This window comes from Bicyclus anynana, chromosome 14, assembly GCF_947172395.1.
Source record: "Bicyclus anynana chromosome 14, ilBicAnyn1.1, whole genome shotgun sequence".
In the NCBI taxonomy this organism is placed as follows: domain Eukaryota; kingdom Metazoa; phylum Arthropoda; class Insecta; order Lepidoptera; family Nymphalidae; genus Bicyclus; species Bicyclus anynana.
In genome coordinates, this window is record NC_069096.1 from 2,457,631 (window position 1) to 2,476,185 (window position 18,555).

The following is an 18,555-nucleotide window of genomic DNA, read 5'->3' on the forward strand; positions in this document are numbered from 1 at the left end:
CTCGAACTTAAGACTTTTCACTAAGAGTAACGCCTGAATACAATATCAAATTTCATAATAATTATAAAAGCCTCATATCAATGAAAAATATCACCTCACGTGTGTTCAAACTTGTTAAACAAGTTTAACGGAAATGTAACATGTTATTTAGTACTTATATTTATTTTAATAGCTTTAGTTGTACCCACTTCCATCTTAAGTAATAGTATGTTTTACTAAGAAAAAGAGAAAACTAATAATACCTTTGCCTATTAATGAATGAATATATTCGTAAATCAGATAACCCTTTAATATTAAAAGCACTAAGGCGAACTCTTTTACTGAAAACTTATTTTACGTAAGTATCTATGAAAAGTTTTAAATTGAATGATAAGATATATTTGGTTTTTACGAAAATTAAATATAACTTTAACATACCATTTATTTTTACTTTTACATACTTATTGTATAAACATGCTAGTGCTTAAATTCTTTTAAATATAACAAAAAATATAGGGGTATTCATCGTTAACTGTATATACTAAAGGTATTTTATTAATGTTTAAATTATTGAAGTGTACCTATATATGATATATATATTAATTAATAAATAATTATATAATTTTATTAAATATAATATATCTTTTATATATTAATTAAGTATAAATGATATATTATTATTTAATAATTTTGTTACTAATGTGTGTTTGTCATAATTATTACGAGTAAGTACGTACCGAGGGAAATAGCTTTTCCCAGTAATTTCTGTATTTAAGAATATTTCCTGATCCTCTTTCTTCTTTCTTCAGAAAGAAAATCTTAAAAAAAACATTTTTACCATCTCTTTAGGTCTAAGAGGTACAAAATCGATTTTAAGCAGTTCAAAACTCTTCAAAAATGATCATTAGAAATACAATAAGTATGCAAAAAATCTAAATAAAAAAACGTTTAAGTAATAACAAAATACTTACTCATCTAGAGAGATGCATCTCACTCGAAAATACACCATGCTGCCTCCACATTTATTCAAACTACCAAAAACTTCACGTTTTCGTCTCACAAGTTTTCTCTCACTAATCACATTTAACTGATTGCCGATCGATCGATCGACGCTTTCGATCGACGTGTTTTCGACTGAGGGACTTTCGACCGACCCGATCCATCTGCATTCGACGCGGACACTGAAGCACACGAGGCATAAGCTTAGGATATATACAAGGAAAATGGACTTCATTTTGCTGATGCGTGTGAACGACTGATGATTTTGTAAACTGTATGGACTTTTATACAATTATAAAGGTGATTCATTTATCGGTGTAGAAATTTGGCCACTTCAACTTTGACTAGATTTGACTAGATCAAAAACTACAAGTTTTACAAATAATATGAGGAAAAGTATTTTCCTAAATAAACAGTTATTTTAACTAGGTATTAGTTAGAATTACTGTTTATTTAGGTAAAACTTAAGGAATATTGGAAGATACTGTAGGAATTTGTAAATGATAAACTTTTTATAGATACTTTTGCATATTAGTCAAAAACTATAAGTTTTACGAATAATATGCATTAAAAATTTTAGCATAAGTAGTTAGAATAACTTTTTATATATATATTTAGGAATAAAGGAAAAAATATAAATGCTCACTTTGTATAGACATCCATTGTTTATTATTACCATCAATTACAAAATTTTTTTATCATTAAATTTTTAAATTTAATTAATTCGATATTTATTGAAGCTGCTTCTACAACACTCAATTTGATATTATACTTTACTTCATAGGTTACAAAATGCTCATAATTTGTCAGATTCAGGACCTAGGTGGCTATTTTTGGTAGGTATTTGAGGCAAGCTAAATCTTGTCCTGTGTCTAATATAGTAGAAAGTAATGAGCTGGGGAGTAGCGAATTTTTTGTATTATATTAAAAAGTTCCTTATCGACTTTTTCTTTGCAAAAAATACTTTTTTTTTATCTTTAGTATAAACAATTTTTAGATTGTCTCAAGAGTACTGTACCTTTGCAAAAAATCCTAATAATTTAGTGTATTAAAAAAAATCCCACTATTTCCTAGCCAGGTGGTTTGGAAAAACCGAAAATATCAAATCGACAGTAATCCTGAAAAAAAATCTGCCTGGTCTAGTTGTTCTACTTGGTCCAGTGAATAATTATATTATAGTAGGGGACTTCGTCCGCGTTAAAATCGAAAAACCCATAAATAGTATAGAGTGGGTAGAATTTTGAAACATCTTGAATGGGGGTTATTTTTAATATTTTTTAGTATGCATAACACAATTTTTACAAATGAAACTTGAAACATGAAGGGCTTTCTAAATAAACTTAAAACCCTGTTTCACCCCCTTCTGGTTTAATTTTCGCCACACCTACTTTTATGGTCTCAAATCGTTCCAAGTTTCATTTAAATTCATTCGGTAGTTTCAGCGTGATACCCGATCAGACAGATAGACAGACAAAAAATTAAAGAAATATATTTTTGGCTTATTCAGTATCGAATATACGTTTAATGCCCTCCAAATAAAAATTTCAAAACATGTTGAATGTATAGAATTTGACCTGTTACAGTTTTATTATAAGTATATATAGATTTTTGGCTGGTGGAAGGCTTCGGCCGTGGTTAGTTACCACTCTACCGGCAAGGGCGTACCGCCAAGCGATTTAGTATTCCGGTACGATGTCGTGTAGAAACCAAAAGGGGTTTGGATTTTCATCCTCCTCCTGACAAGTTAGTCCGCTTCCATCTTAGATTGCATCATCACTTACCATCAGGTGAGATTGCTAAAAGCTAACACGTAAAGAATAAAAAAAAAATACTTTTTTCATTTAACGATATGATGAACATGAACGTGAACTCATCAGGTGTTAAGTGAAGATGCAATTTAATATGTTAGCGGGTTGATTTAGATGAGGTACGAAGTAGGTTGATTTAGAAACCGTCAGAAGTATGGGTAGAATGAAGATTCTACCCATCGTACCGGAATGCTAAATCGCTTGCCGGTACTTGGTCAGTAGAGTGGTAACTAGTGAGAGTTGCGGCCTGAAGGCTATTAAATCTTTGAAGATATCTAATGATAGAAGTATATTATGTACTCTACTACTAAAGTTATGACAATTATATTAGGTATATAATATACAAAACCTAAGAAAATAACTTGATGTATGATTCATTAATTAATGTCATTAAACTCTTGGTGCATTTCAATTGTTAGCGATTACTAACCGTAGGTAGAGTCCCCAATGTCCATAAGACACAGACCAAATTTCACAATATAGCTATTTATTACAATAGACAGGCAGACAGGATAACTTTGGAAGTTATATATATATTTTACAAACTGTTGTTTATAAAAATATTTAACCGCCAAACACGACTCACAGTTACTTACTTTTAGATATACTTACCTACCTACATTAAAAGCCCTAGGATTTGAAAAAAAAAACTACTACATAAACTTTTTGAAGTCTGTGCCAAGTCAAATAGGCTCATTACATTCTTTTGTGGCACCAAAAACTCTTTCAGATTGAAAACAGAATTTCAAGCGGACGGAGTCGCTGGCCTCTTTTATAATCTATACTAATATTATAAAGAGTTTGTTTGTTTGTTTGTTTGAACGCGCTAAGTTTAGGAACTACTCGTCCGATTTGTAAAATTCTTTCAGTGTTAGATAGCCCATTTCTCGAGGAAGGGTATATTACCCATATTTCTTCGGGAACGGGACTCATGCGTCAGATAGTTTAATATAAATTAAACATTAAAATTAACGTTTATTTCAAATTTTGTTATCGGCGTGGTATCTGGGTGAGGTTCGGCCTTGCGAGTGGATCCGGGCGAGGAAGCTAGGCGTGCAGTCCAGGGCGGTGGCGGGCCGTACAGGGGACGGACCGGTCCGACCTTCCAACCAATACGTCGTCATTTCACCTTTACCCTGCACGAAAAAGAAAATGATTCATCATCACACCAGCTGATATACTTCTACAAAAGGACATAGGGCTTTTGTAGGGATCCCCATTAAGTTTCAAACGAATTTACGGTTCCGTGCCTCAAAATGAAAAAATGGAACCCTCACAGGGTCATTTTTCTGTCCGTCTCTGAAGACCTTTTATCTCATAAACGCGTAGAAATCAAATTGACATTTAAAATGCTTATTTTTTACTTCTTGTGTTTTTTTTACTAGATTAACTATTAATCTAGTAAAAAAAAATACATTTATTTGTAAATGTAAATTGTATTATTGTACAATAAAACAATTTTGTATTATTGTCATGATACAAAATTGAATATTATCAATGATAATTTTATACTGTAGATAGGTTACGTCCCAATCACAGAGTAACCAGAGTGAGTCTTTACAAGCAACGTACTGAAGAAGCCGGTGAAACCCAATAAAAAAAAAACAAACGTCACGCGTCTCCTTGAAAACCTCTTAAACAATTTTTTTTCATAATTTGTTTTTTTTTTATTTAACACTAACAACAATCACGGTATTTAATATAATAATAAATAATTACCAATAAAAAATCTTATTTCTTTAGTTTTTTTTAAAAGAACAGTTTTTAAAATATTTAAAAACATAAGACGCCATTTTTCTTGAATAATATTGAAAAAATTACTGATGCAACGGTTCGTGTCGTACTGACTCGAGATAGATGGACTTCCGTACGCTCCATATGTATATTTTTTTATTTCATTTGTTTTTGTTTCGTTTTTTCGTTTTTTATTTCACTTGTTTTTGTCTTTGTGGTGTGCAAATAAAGTATATTTATTATTATTATTATTATTATTATTGATTAATCTGTGGTCCTTACAAAATCACCGCAAAAAGTGATTCGGATTTAGCTACACTACACACACATGCACAATTTTGTATAGTTTTTACACTTCTTGAACACACAACTTGACATTGTAGACTGTATTTAGGTATTATTTGTTTAAATAACGTTCATTGTTTAATAAGCAACTAAACGAAATTAAGTAAATTTTCCACATAATTGTATATGCCCCATCTATAATATAAAATATCATTGGATATTCTTAATAAAACAAGCACTAAAACTGATACTGTAAACTATTTCGTACAAACAAGTCCATACCCCGACACCAAAGGTAGTGTACACCAGTGGCGTGCACTTCATACACGCATTAAAGTACTGCATACCCTAAGAGTTGTTTTCTTAGTGCTTATTTAATACAGAATTTTCCAGTTTGTTAATTTTATTATTAGTGCATACCCTGATCGACAACCTTATGCATGCCATTGTGTATAACAAAATAATGGACCAACAAATCTCTTGGTAACATGCAGAATCGTAATCTGCATGCTTTTATGACTTCAAAACTGTAAACAGAATGCTCGTATTATGTACACTCAATACCTCACAGCGTCTGGTCTACTAGGAAAATCAGTGATGTAATATATGACAATATTTAACCTTGACATATTAATTGGAGAAAGTAGACTTATATCCACTCTTAGCGGATGCTCGCGACTAAGTAGGTACGCGTGAAATTTTGTTTTAACAAATCCCGCAAGAACCATGTATTTTTCGGGATAAAAAGCAGCCTTTATGCTGCTCCATTAACACCTTTATCTTCCATTGTGTGAAAGTGAAAGTTCCATTAAAATCGGTTCAAATCTTCCAGTGGTTAGCCCTGACAAATAGACAGTTCACATGTGTTATAATATCGTGTAACTATATGCTTTTGAGCCGTGATAACCCAGTGGACATGACCTCTGCCTCCGATTCCGGAGAACATCTGATCTGATCTGATCATAGTTCAACTTAAAGGTCGCGTGCTATACCTATATGTATGATTCATTTCAAAGAAATTTCGCTTTATTAATTGCGTCAAATGACATAAAATAAGGATAACGTGTGAATGGTGGTGTAATTGTTATTAAGGATGAATTAACTATTTATTGTATCACCAACCTATTATAAGATAGCATATGCTATCTGTATTTGAAAATGCAGGAAAATTCGTTCAGCAATTTCGGAAAATAGCGCGAATAGATTTTGCATAAGCAATATTAATCAATACTTTGGAATAATTGCATTATAATTCCACGTGGGCTTGATTTGTATAGTTATTAGGATAAGATAGCTTAAGTTTCTTATTGTATTGTTTCTCAAGAAAACTATTATATTTAATATGCTTTTTAATTAGTTATTTATTGATACTTATTCGCTCGAATCTTTCTATTTATATTTATAATAACTGTAAGATATTTTGAAAACTTTGTTTGGAGGGCTTTAATGCCCTCCAAACAAATAATTTTATTAATTTAGTAATTGATATTCAAGCCAAATATATATAAATATTTTGTCTGTCTGTCTGTTAGTATGACTTGTGCCAAGTTTCATTTGAATTCATAAGAAAACGGGTTTAATTAACAACTTAACATTTATTGCGTGGTACGTTATTTCAGTAGGTTTGACGGCCTCCGTGGCGCAGTGGTATGCGCGGTGGATTTACAAGACGGAGGTCCTGGGTTCGATCCCCGGCTGGGCAGATTGAAATTTTCTTAATTTGTCCAGGTCTGGCTGGTGGGAGGCTTCGGCCGTGGCTAGTTACCACCCTACCGGCAAAGACGTACCGCCAAGCGATTTAGCGTTCCGGTACGATGCTATGTAGAAACCGAAAGGAGTGTGGATTTTCATCCTCCTCCTAACAAGTTAGCCCGCTTCCATCTTAGACTGCATCATCACTTACCATCAGGTGAGATTGTAGTCAAGGGCTAACTTGTAAAGAATAAAAATAAAAAAAAGTAGGTAACTATGCTCAGAAAATTTTATTACCCTGTTAGCTACCAGAATCAATAACTTTCTTAAATATAAAGGCTACTCACGGAAAATTAACTTGATAATAATCAATTGTAAAAATGCTCCACGGATCCTGGTTTATACATTAAGTAAATTCATTCACGTAGGTCATGAACCGATCACATAAATTCTATTTAGTTAGATTTACATTCTGTTATGACTTGAGGATAACGTGGTCAAGTTAAAAGATACAGACAACCCAACACGTGGTGGTATTTTACGGTGTACGTTTGGGTTTTTTCCGGATTTTTGATACAATACCCACTTTATCTTTAAACTTTCTATAACTAAGAACATTTTAGGGAAAATACTGATAACGGCTCGTCACATTTTTTTATAATTTTTTTTATAAAATAATATTATACGCAAGCGTAGATAAGGCTGCTAATGATGACATTGGATCATAATATTCGCCATTAAGGAAAGTCGTTGAGCAAATAAATCCGTTAACAGTTACATCCGTTACAGTTTTCTGAAGTTTTTTTTACAATTTTAAGTATGTTACATTCTGTAAGAACCGTCTATATATAAGGAAATGGAAAACATTAAGCTTATATTTAGGGTTTTTCTTAAATAACTTTCTTAGCATGATACCTACGAGAAATCTTATCTCTAATCGACAGCGAACCTTCAGTCATGGCGACTGGAGTCTGTCTGGACGACTTCGTCCGCGTGGAAATAAATGTAAACTTTCAACCCCTATTTAACCAATTTAGGGGATGAATTAAAAAAATTTTTGAATTACACTATTTCGTATTTTTCATTTTGTATTTTTTTATGATTTATGAACAAATTTTAAAAATTGCAACTCTATAAATGACGGACTTTCCATACTAACCATCAACCCCTATTTCACGCCCTTCTATCAAAAAATATTTTAGTACCAAAAAGTACCCCATGTTTTGCTTCAAGATCCTATTTACCATTATACAGACAGACTTACTTTCGCATTTATAATATTATCTATACTAATATTATAAAGCTGAAGAGTTTGTTTGTTTGTTTGATTGAACGCGTTAATCTCGGGGACTACTGGTCCGATTTGAGAATTTCTTTCAGTGTTAGATAGCCCATTTATCGAGGAAGGCTATAGGCTATATATTATCCCCTTATTCCTACGGAAACGGGAACTACGTGAGTGAAACCGCGCAGTGTCAGCTAGTTATAGATATAGATATTCCCCTACAACTACTCGGGAAAGACTGTCTAAAGGTGTTGGTTCGACACATAGTCCAGCAGGCGGAACCAACACCCCTCGGTGATGCGTCCGACCACTTTACCGTTGAGTTATTGATGCTCTAACCACGTCACCTAGGTCAAGATCTCGCCGGTCTAACGCCGTTTACTATTACGCGTTGGTTTCTTACTACGTTTGGGTTTTTCCGTTGTAGATTACCCACACCTGTATCTGCAGTGAGGAATACCTACATTACTTAACCTCAGTTATACGCGTAATCTATTTTTAGTTAACTTGCCAAGAGGAAGGAAGTTTTATGAGGTGGGTATATCTTACTTTGAAAGAAACCTTAACTTTTTTTTTACTACCGAGTTACTGCTGTGATTTTACTTTCGTGTGGCGCTTGTTACTTTTAGGGTGCACGCATACCAATATAAGCGATGTTTTTATTTAAAAAAAAATCAGAAACTAATAAATCGCTTTAAGACAGATAAATGGTCAGATGAAATTACCGTGTCTACTATATCTTATTATGCACTAGCTGACGCCGCGTGGTTCCCGTTTCCGTAGGAATACGGGGATAATAGGCCTTCCTCGATAAATGGGCTAATTAACACTGAAAGAATTTTTCAAATCGGAAATTCCATATAAACTCGCGTTTACGTCAACGCGATAGTATCTAGCAGTATGAAAATATTTAAAACTCCCACTAGGCACACTGAACTGAGGGCCTAGTGGCAGTTTCATACTATTACTATCACGTTAACGTAAACGCGAATTTCTAAGGAATTAAAACAACGCCATCTAGTGGCACTACTGCACAACCGTTTCAATTCCTTAGAAATTTGCGTTTACGTCAACGCGATAGTATGAAAATATTGAAATCTACTACTAGGCACACTGAACTGATGTTATGAATTTCCATTCTCTCCAATTAAACCGTCTTAGAAGTGGCTATTGGATACGAGCCATTGGAATCGACCTTGACGTCTGGCTATTGAGTCAGCCCTAGTTATCAGAGTTATTGAGAATTCTCACAACAAATAAAAAATCGTTTTACATAAATATAATAACAAATAATGCGATGTTGTTTGTAAATAAAATATTTAACTGTTTCACTACAATCGCGGCAAAAACTTGTTTGCAAAGCCGGTTTGAGTGGATTCCGACTAGCAGGGTCGGGCGCGAGCCAGTAATGAGCAAATTATAGCTCGCACGTGTTTAACTGACTGACGGAAAACCCGATCATATTAGCGCGTCAAGAGCGAAACGTTTCCGTTCAGATTTGTAAGTTCCGGAGTTACTTAGTAATAAGTATGAAATATCGGCTCTTCGAACTATGTGCCCCGCACAGTGGCAACGGGCGGGGCACATAGTTCAGAGAGCCGATGGACGTTGGGGTCCCTAAGTGAGCGCAGTGTTGGTCGATCCCCCACCAGGTGGATTGACGACATCAAGCGAGTCGCAGGGATTCGCTGGATGCAGGCGGCTCAGTATCGTGATGTTTGGAAGTCCCTACAAAAGGCCTATGTCCTTCAATGGACGTCCAAAGGCTGATATGATGATGATGATGAAGTATCAAATATATTGATTTCACGCCTTTTTTCGAAAATCGAGTCTCGATTTGGATGTCCTAGGAAGCAGCTGTCTTGACTATTTTTACGAAGTAGTCCTGTTAGGAACCCCTATCAGGTGAAGGACTTTTGCAAGGATTGCCATTTTTGTCTTTAATGAGTCTTCACCTAAGAGAGGGATGAGTCCTAACAGTATAAATATTATACACAAAAAATGGTACAATAAAAATACTTTTCTTTTTGGTTTGGTTAAAACTTTTTTAGTTTAATGTAAATAATTATAAGATTTATTTTGGAAACAAAAGACTTTTTTATTTTATATTCATTTTATATAAGTAGTCCGTGATATACCTACACACACAGGCAGAGGTCCGGATAAGTGTATGTGTGTGTAAGTTTATATATAAAATTTTAAATGACTTTGGAACTTTGGGCTTTGATTGGAACGAAATGGGCAGCATTAAGTAAATGTCCATTACTTACTAATATTATCTATACTAATATTATAAAGAGGAAAACTTTGTTTGTATGTTTATTGTTTGATTGTAATGAATAGGCATAAAAACTACTGGACCGATTCTAAAAATTCTTTCACCATTCGAAAGCTACATTATCCACAAGTAACATAGACTAAATTATATTTTGGAAAAAATAGGGTTACGTAAGATATTTGGGTTTTTCGGACACAAGGTGTAAAAAATCAACCAGAAAAGTAGGGTAATGGTAGGTAGGAGTAGGGTAGGGGTAGGGGTAGGCTAGGGTTAGGCTAGGGGGAGGGTAGGGGTAGGATAGGGGTAGTTAAAAGTTTACATCGTGTTTCACGCGGACGAAGTCGCGGGCGTCGGCTAGTCAGAAATAAAATTCCGCATGTCTGTTATCTTTTCACGGCTGAGCTGCTGAACCGATTTTGATATATTTTGGTATATAGATAAATTGAATCTATACAGACTATTTACGTTTTATCTTAAAAAAACGTGTTTCCTGCGGGAGTTTTAGAAAACAGAAACTCACGCGAAACAAAGATTTTAAAATAAAAAAAAATGTAGGCACGTAATATATCTATAGTATAAAATATCGTTGACACGAACGAAGTTTTCGGCATCCATTAGTAAATAGAATATCACTAAGACTATTGTAACAATAAATACACGCCAAGGATCCCTAAATTGTGATATTGAGTTGGCATTAAGTGATATTATCATTTACCAAGAATTTAGCAAAAAAGAAGCAAGGAACAGAATTTGCAATTATATCGTTACTTGAGATACATTCTTGAAAACAATTATTATAAAAATGTGTCATTATTGTATGCTTATATACGCACTTGGAATTATTATGTTCTTACTAACTACTTATTAGATTATTTTGTATTTGTTTTTTTTTTATTATTCTTTAGAAGTTAGCCCTTGATTACAATCTCACCTGATGGTAAGTGATGATGAGATCTAAGATGGAAGCCGACTAACTTGTGGAGGAGGAGGAGGAGGACTTAGTGATAAATAAGTAATTCCAAACTATGTAATTTTAGTAACTAAGTGACAGTTAGATATACCACTATAATATTATTTCTGATACCTTAGGTACGGCTTACAGCGAAGGCTCCTTAAAATATAGACTCCTAAACCTTTTTGGCTAGTGGGAGGCTTCGGCCGTGGCTAGTTACTACCCTACCGGCAAAGACGTACCGCCAAGCGATTTAGCGTTCCGGTAGAATGTTGTGTAGAAACCGAAAGTGGTGATAGTAAGTTAGCTCGCTTCCATCTTAGATTGCATCATCACTTACCATCAGGTTAGACTGTAAAGAATTAATGTTTATTATATATATGTTTATTGATTATATATGTACCTATATAAAAAGTGCGGTTCAAACTTGGACAATTCCGGATCTGCCACTATAGCCGAGTGGCACGTCGATTCTCATTCCACGATCGCAAACGCTTCGAAAGCTAGAAAAATGTATGGGAATGACAGATCTTGACCACGTGACCTGTCGATAGCAAATGTCATTCCCGTACATTTTTCGGAGCGTTGGATCCTTAAAACCTGCTTGCTGCCTCCCAAAACCACCACAGTCCAAACTCTATTATATTATAGTTGCCTATCGTATTTACCGATGGTAAGGAGCATGGTCTTACGAACTTTCAGCTTTTATTACTTCTCGTAAATCTGGTTAACAGCCTTTCTATATACTAAAGCCAAACTCTACATAGAAGTTTATAAACAAACAAAATAAATGCCGCGGGATATTCGTCATTCTCAGTCGATTCATATATTTAAACGTCGTCTTAAAGACTACTTTTTATCACAGTAATATATTTAGGTATGTAATATAAATTTAAGTAAGTTTATTTTATTGTATATATATATACATATATATTATTAATGTTAATATTGGTATTTATGTATTTTAATTTTCTTAGTTTATGTAAGTATATTTCATTTATTTTTTATTGTACAGTATTTTAAGTCGATATTTGCGCACCAACCACTTCTCTTTGTAAACGTGAACTCCTTATAATAACGGTTGCCTGGAAGATATCACTTTAGAGATAAGGCCGCCGCTACACCATTGTTTGTATTTTACTTGGTTTGTTTTTGTAAAATTTTGTTATTTTGTTTTTGGTGAAATAAAGTGTTTTATTATTATTATTATTAAATAAAACGTTATAAATAGTTAGTAATTTACCTACACCTAATAGTAATTTTATAATTAACTTGTTTCTATTTTGATTACTAAGTTCATAACGACTAAAAGTAATATGTTGTTAATAACATTTCATAAAAATAATTATATATTAAGTAGGTATGAAATGACAAAACATTTGTGTTTCTACCTTAATTTTTAAGTTGTTTGTTGATAAAGATACCACATCGAGTATGGCTATATAGGTATTTTGGTGGGGGGTTAGAAGTAATGATATTTATACTAGAGATAGGGCACTAGTGCATCAAAACTGAGGCGGACCAATGTGGATAATTGTCTTAATTTCATTTAGTCGCTTAATAAACAACAAAAGTTATTTAAACACATAGTACCTAAATATTGTCTAAAATGTCGAGTTGTGTGTTTAGGAAGTGTAAAAACTATATATATACGTAAATATGTAATGCAAGTAAATACAAAATTGTGCATGTGTGCATTGGAGTCGCTAAATTTGCTTCACTTTTTGCGGTGATTTTGTAGGCACGTAACACATCTATAGTATAAAATAATCAATGGTTAGAAGAGTATATTACCTTCACATCGACGACCCCTCGTGGCGTAGTGACGAAGCGTCCGGTCTTGTCCAGAGCACGCTTTACGTCTCCAGATATTTGTATCTTCATCGCTGGAATTAAATTTATATATTTAAGACAGATATACAGAGTGCTGGGGAGTTATTTCCCATAATTATATAATGATTTATTTATTTTGCTATCATCCGCGAAAATTCGGCGAACCCATGCGACAACGTCACCCAGGTCCGACAAAATACTCTCTAAGCACCGGAGCATCCTCAGGAGATGTTGACTCTACAACGTGCAATTGCAAAACTTTGCAATTGCACGTTGTAGAGTCAACATCTCCTGAGGATGCTCCGGTTTCGGGGTGAAACGTACGTAGAGAGTATTTTGTCGGACCTGGGTGACGTTGTCGCATGGGTTCGCCGAATTTTCGCGGATGATAGCAAAATAAATAAATCATTATATAATCATGATGAACTTCCGCAAAGTAACGCCTGCTTCTATCCAATATTATTTCCCATAATTTTGGGGTTTTTCTTTACTGAAAATTAATTAAAAATGTTCAAAGAAGATGTGTTCAGAAATATATCTGGACTTACATAAAAAAAAAAACATACATACAGCCGAACGTAGAACCTCCTCCTTTTTGGAAGTCGGTTAAAAATCAATATTTTCAGAGTAAATAATATTTATTTTGTAAATATATCATAAAAATGTTTCCCTAAAACGCATTATAATTATAACTATGACGTACGAGTAGCTAAAATTTTAAAATGCAAGGATAGATAAAGGCGTGTGTTACATGGATAGTCGGAATTATTCGAATTATTTTGTATGAAAGCATAAAAAGCTTTTATTTTGTAGTAAAAAAAAATATTAGTTATGCAGTTCGACTCCTTTAAGTGGACTCGTCAACACCATGAAGTTATGGGAAATACTCTGCAGCACCCTGTATAAGTCCCTACCTACCTTCCTGCTGCCTCGTCGAGTCCTCGGTCGTGCTATTCGAGATATTTACCGAGTTGAGTTTTTTTCCAAGAAATTTTGGGAAGTTGGTGGTGAGCACATTAAGCCGACTGTCCCGCTCATTATCATCATTATTAAACCATATTTGGCTCACTGCTGAGCTCAAGTCTCCTCTCAGAATGAGAGGGGTTAGGCCAATAGTCCACCACGCTGGCCCAATGCGGATTGGCAGACTTCACACACGCAGAGAATTAAGAAAATTCTCTGGTATGCAGGTTTCCTTACGATGTTGTTCCTACACCGTTTGAGACACTTGATATTTAATTTACTAAAATGCACATATTTAACTGAAAATGCATACTCCGGACCGGATTCGAACCGACACCCTCCGGAATCGGAGGCAGAGATCATATTCGAGGATTAATATTAGGAGCTGGTAGTGATCTTCTATAGTAACAATTATTTTCAGTCAGTCTGTTTGTCTAGACTAATCTTTGGAACATCTGAACCAATTTTAACTGAACTTTCATTGGAAGGTTGAAGAGGTTATTAAGCAACATATAGGCTACTTTCTATCCCTGAAAATTTCATGGTTTCCGCGGAATTTGTAAAAAAATTTACAATAACAAAGTCGCGGGCGTCCGCTAGTACTCGTATCTTACGTTCCCCGGTGCTCTCCATCCTGCTAGCAGTGTTGATGGTGTCTCCGAAGAGACAGTAGCGAGGCATCTTGGTGCCTACGATGCCGGCCACGCACGGCCCGGTGTGTATTCCGCTCCTCATACACAGAGCCTGGACAGACAACACGTTATGATATTTATGAATTTTTCTTTGTGGCGCTTCATTGAATATTTCATTCTGCAGCTAAGTTATAGAACCAGTGAAAGTCAGACATTTGTCATCTTACAGAAGTTGACAGGTTGTCAGCTTATGCTTTTATCTACTAGTATGCTAGTATGGTAGCTGTTAGGTCCCTTGTCCTTACTGTAATAGCAGTTAGTCACCGTCTCACCACTACACTGGCCAGAAGCGCACGTCCGCCTCCTCTCGATGCCAGAGACAGACTGCCTGCTTTGTCCCACTACCGGTGTATATATACACAAACACTACAGTAGCCAATTATGGAGTATGGACCGTGGTTACTTTGGGACGTAGAAGTGTTCAAGGCTGGATTTTTTAAACCTTCTACCTCCCTAGCATCTAAGTATAAAATGTATATTTTTACTGCCTGTCACTTAGCTTCGCGGCAACACTTCGAAAAACACTATTTAAGATGACACTTTAAGAGTCTCTAGCGAAGGGTTGTCATGAATCCAAGCTTTTATGAAACGACGATTGCTGGCGACGAAAAGAAAATTCTAAGAAAATTTATATTATATTATTTAATATTAAAAACGTGAACAGTATTTCTTTCAAATAGACGTAATACTTATGTTAGGAATGCATTTGCAAATTCAACGACCAGGAATCGAAACCAACCCATCAGATTCGAGTTCGACCTTAATCGTGCAGCATTTGACTATTTATTTACTGAAGGCCTAGTGGCAGTTTGATACTGTTACTGTCGCGTTAACGTAAACGCGAATTTCTAAGCAATTGAAACAGCGCCATTTAGTGGCACTACTGCACAATTGTTTCAATTCCATATAAATTTGAGTTTACTTCAACGTGATAGTAACAGTATGAAAATATTGAAAACTCCCACTAGGCACACTGATAGAAGATATCTAGATTGACGGGTACAGGATCACTTTATTATATTGTCAACTAAAACGAAAAACATACATGCAGCCGAACATAGAATCTCTTCCTTTTTGAAAGTCAGTTATTAATCCTATTATATAATTTAATAATAAAGGAGATATGCTATAAAGTAAAAGAAAACAAAGGTAGTCTTATCTAATATAGAACTGGACCAAACAGAACAAGGCGGTACACCATCCAAGCGATACATTTCCGTCTTCTTCAGTAGCTCTTAAATAGTCTGACGATGATGATATTGATGATGGTGATAATCATGATGATATTGATCATGATGATGATGTGATAGTGCAGTCACAGCATAGACACAGATAGCAATGATGGTGTTGTAAACATACGCTGCTGCTGGTTTAAGGATACTGATAATGTTGACGATAATCATGATGCTGGTAATAGGCTACTTGCCTTTTTTGTAAACAGTGTTTAAATTGAATTATGAAAGTATTACAAGCTATATTTTCTTTTGTCCCGTCAATAATAACCAGTAAAAAAATAATATAAATGAAAAAATATCTACGCAAAATTTTTGCCGCCGAAACACATTAGCAAGTGACGTCATTCATAGAGATAACAGCGTGGTTGGCGTTTGTTGTGATGTGATATATCACGTCACCGCAACCGCCAATCACAAATCCATGCCTTGCAGCGAATGACGTTACAGTTTATGATTGGCATTTGCGGTGACTTGATAAAAATACAATTTTGTTTTATAAAAATATTACAATTACGAGATTATTTTCACAAATAAAAATGTGATTAGAGTATCTAGGCATCTAAACTCCCTATACCTATGCGAAAAATCTTCTTAGTTTTGTACAGCAGTCGAGTAGCCTATGATAATCATGATGATGATGATTGTATTGTTGATGATAGTGCCTAGTGACAGTGCAGTAAAAGCGTAGACACAGAGCGCAATATTACCTAAGTACCTGATCGGGGCGGTGCGGCAAGCGACACATGGCCGTCGCCTCCAGCAGCTCCAGCGCCATACTGGCAATTTCCGTGGCATGTTTGTTGCCTGTGGTATCATGGTTAGTAATTTTTTTTCATGTTTTTTTTAATTATTTTTTTTTAAAAGAATATTTGCCATATTTTTTATAATATGACCAATATACCCATTCCCTTCAACTAGTCAGGAAAGGCTGTGCTAGGTGGGTACGACAATAGACCAACGGGGTGAGGATTGAACCACCACCATTGCAAAAACATCACAATTTGAAACAATACTGCAAAAACATTACAAACGAACAAACAACTGCCTCATTGGTCCTTAATAGCCTTTGTGGTTTTGGAACACGAATTTGAATCCTGGGATGAGCAATGAGACACTGAGTTTTTCTTTCTTTTTAGAAATTTGCAGGTCAAATCCTCAGCCTGCACTTAGGAACTTGGTGGACAGAACATAAACATCTGATAGTGTTCGTTAATGAACTTAATTATCACTCTAAGCTCATCAACCAGTTGTAAAGCAGCGTCTGGTCCTATAAGGAGCCTGGGCCATTCGAAAAAGCTTTTTTATCTCCTACAACGTGCTTCATTTGTAGTTTTCTCGCATATCCTGCGAAGTTTTACTTTTTAACAGGAAATTGTTTTCTATTTGTCATTATAGGCTATTTAATACCATCCGGCGATAAATGACAAAATTGTAGTCAAGAACTAACTTGCAGGGGAATAAAAGTACGTACTCAACCTGTAAAGGCGCTGATAGACTTGAGCATTCACTTGTAACAGAACATCGAGCATTCGCCGTTTTTATATTAGTCGAACTGAACAACGAGCCGAGCCAAGCGTAGACCCAAATATTGCTACGAATATCTTAAGAATTCAAGCGAACGCTCTTCGATGTTTCCATTTCACGCAAATCTGCTCGCTAGAATGCCAACGAGCCGAGCCAAGCCAAGAGCCAAATATATCTACGAATATCTTAAGAATTGTAGCGAACGCTCTTCGATGTTTCAATTCCCCGCAAATCTGCTCGCTTAAATGCTCGCCAAAACGCTCGATATATTGCTCGCTATAATGTTTTGGTATTATTTTCTGTGATGTAACATTCGCACGAATACTCATGACAAGTGAATGGTTAATTAGTCTATCAGCACCTTAAGATGATTGTTTATTATGCAATGGTACACATCTTAATTTACTAGATCAAAAGTTAATTTTGTGTCCTGCTGTGGCATTCTATAATATTGACAGTACGTTAGAATGACTGTAAGATATTTTCTACGTGTATCTATTAATCAATAAATGAAATAGTTATAAGCTAAATTCAAGTGTGAGAACAAATGAAATACCATTTCTGACGGGAAGTCCAGAGGCGACCATGTAGGAGTCCCCGATAGTCTCGATCTTGTACACGTCGTAGCATTCGATTCTCTCGTCGAAAAGCTTGTACACAGAGTTCAGGAAGCTTATCACCTGTAATCATTATCATCATCATGATCATCATCATTAACAGCCGATGGACGTCCTTTGCTGGACATGGGTCTCTTGCATGGACTTCCAAACCCAACAGTCTCAAGCAGCCAGCATCCAGCGGCTCCTTTCAACCCTCCGCGGTCCACTAAGTTGGGGGGGGTGGTCCATCGAACTGTGCGCAATGCCCATTGCCTCTTTCACTTATGCTCGCGACCGAATTGTTTTTCTTTTTTGGGTACGGCGGCCAATCTCATGGTGAGATTAACCATGTACGCAGGATATATTATAGTGCACAAGTGTGCGCAAGCACAGGTGCACTCTCTATTCCCTCACTCTCAAAGTCCGATGGGACGGCAGACCGACACGAGCGGAGAGAGATCAGGCGCAGGACCGACGGCTTTACGTGCTCTCGAGGCACGGGCTGTACCAACACCGTCAACTTTATCAACTGTAGGGTACATTTTTCTTGAAAAAAAATCTCAATAACGTTTTTTTTTGGACTTTGGACCACATAACCTTTTTATTTTGAACTTTGGACCACATTGTCTGTAGCTAAACCGCCTAACCACGGGACGAATGAGGCAGTTAAATTATCACTTAAATTATTACACTTTAG

At 35.3% G+C, this 18,555-nt stretch overlaps 1 protein-coding gene across 1 annotated transcript in view; it reads right to left on the minus strand.

Moving 5' to 3' along the window:
• Positions 1–1,634: 1,634 nt before the first annotated feature.
• Positions 1,635–18,555, minus strand: part of LOC112057874 (uncharacterized) — a 90,423-nt gene continuing 73,502 nt past the window's right edge. Inside the window, exons 12-16 of the mRNA XM_052885297.1 lie at positions 17,816–17,939; positions 16,451–16,539; positions 14,423–14,552; positions 12,807–12,898; positions 1,635–3,922 (exon numbers count right to left, since the gene is read on the minus strand). Coding sequence (XP_052741257.1) covers positions 3,767–3,922; positions 12,807–12,898; positions 14,423–14,552; positions 16,451–16,539; positions 17,816–17,939 — 591 coding nt within the window. The 3' untranslated portion in view covers positions 1,635–3,766. The remainder of the gene's footprint in view (positions 3,923–12,806; positions 12,899–14,422; positions 14,553–16,450; positions 16,540–17,815; positions 17,940–18,555) is intronic.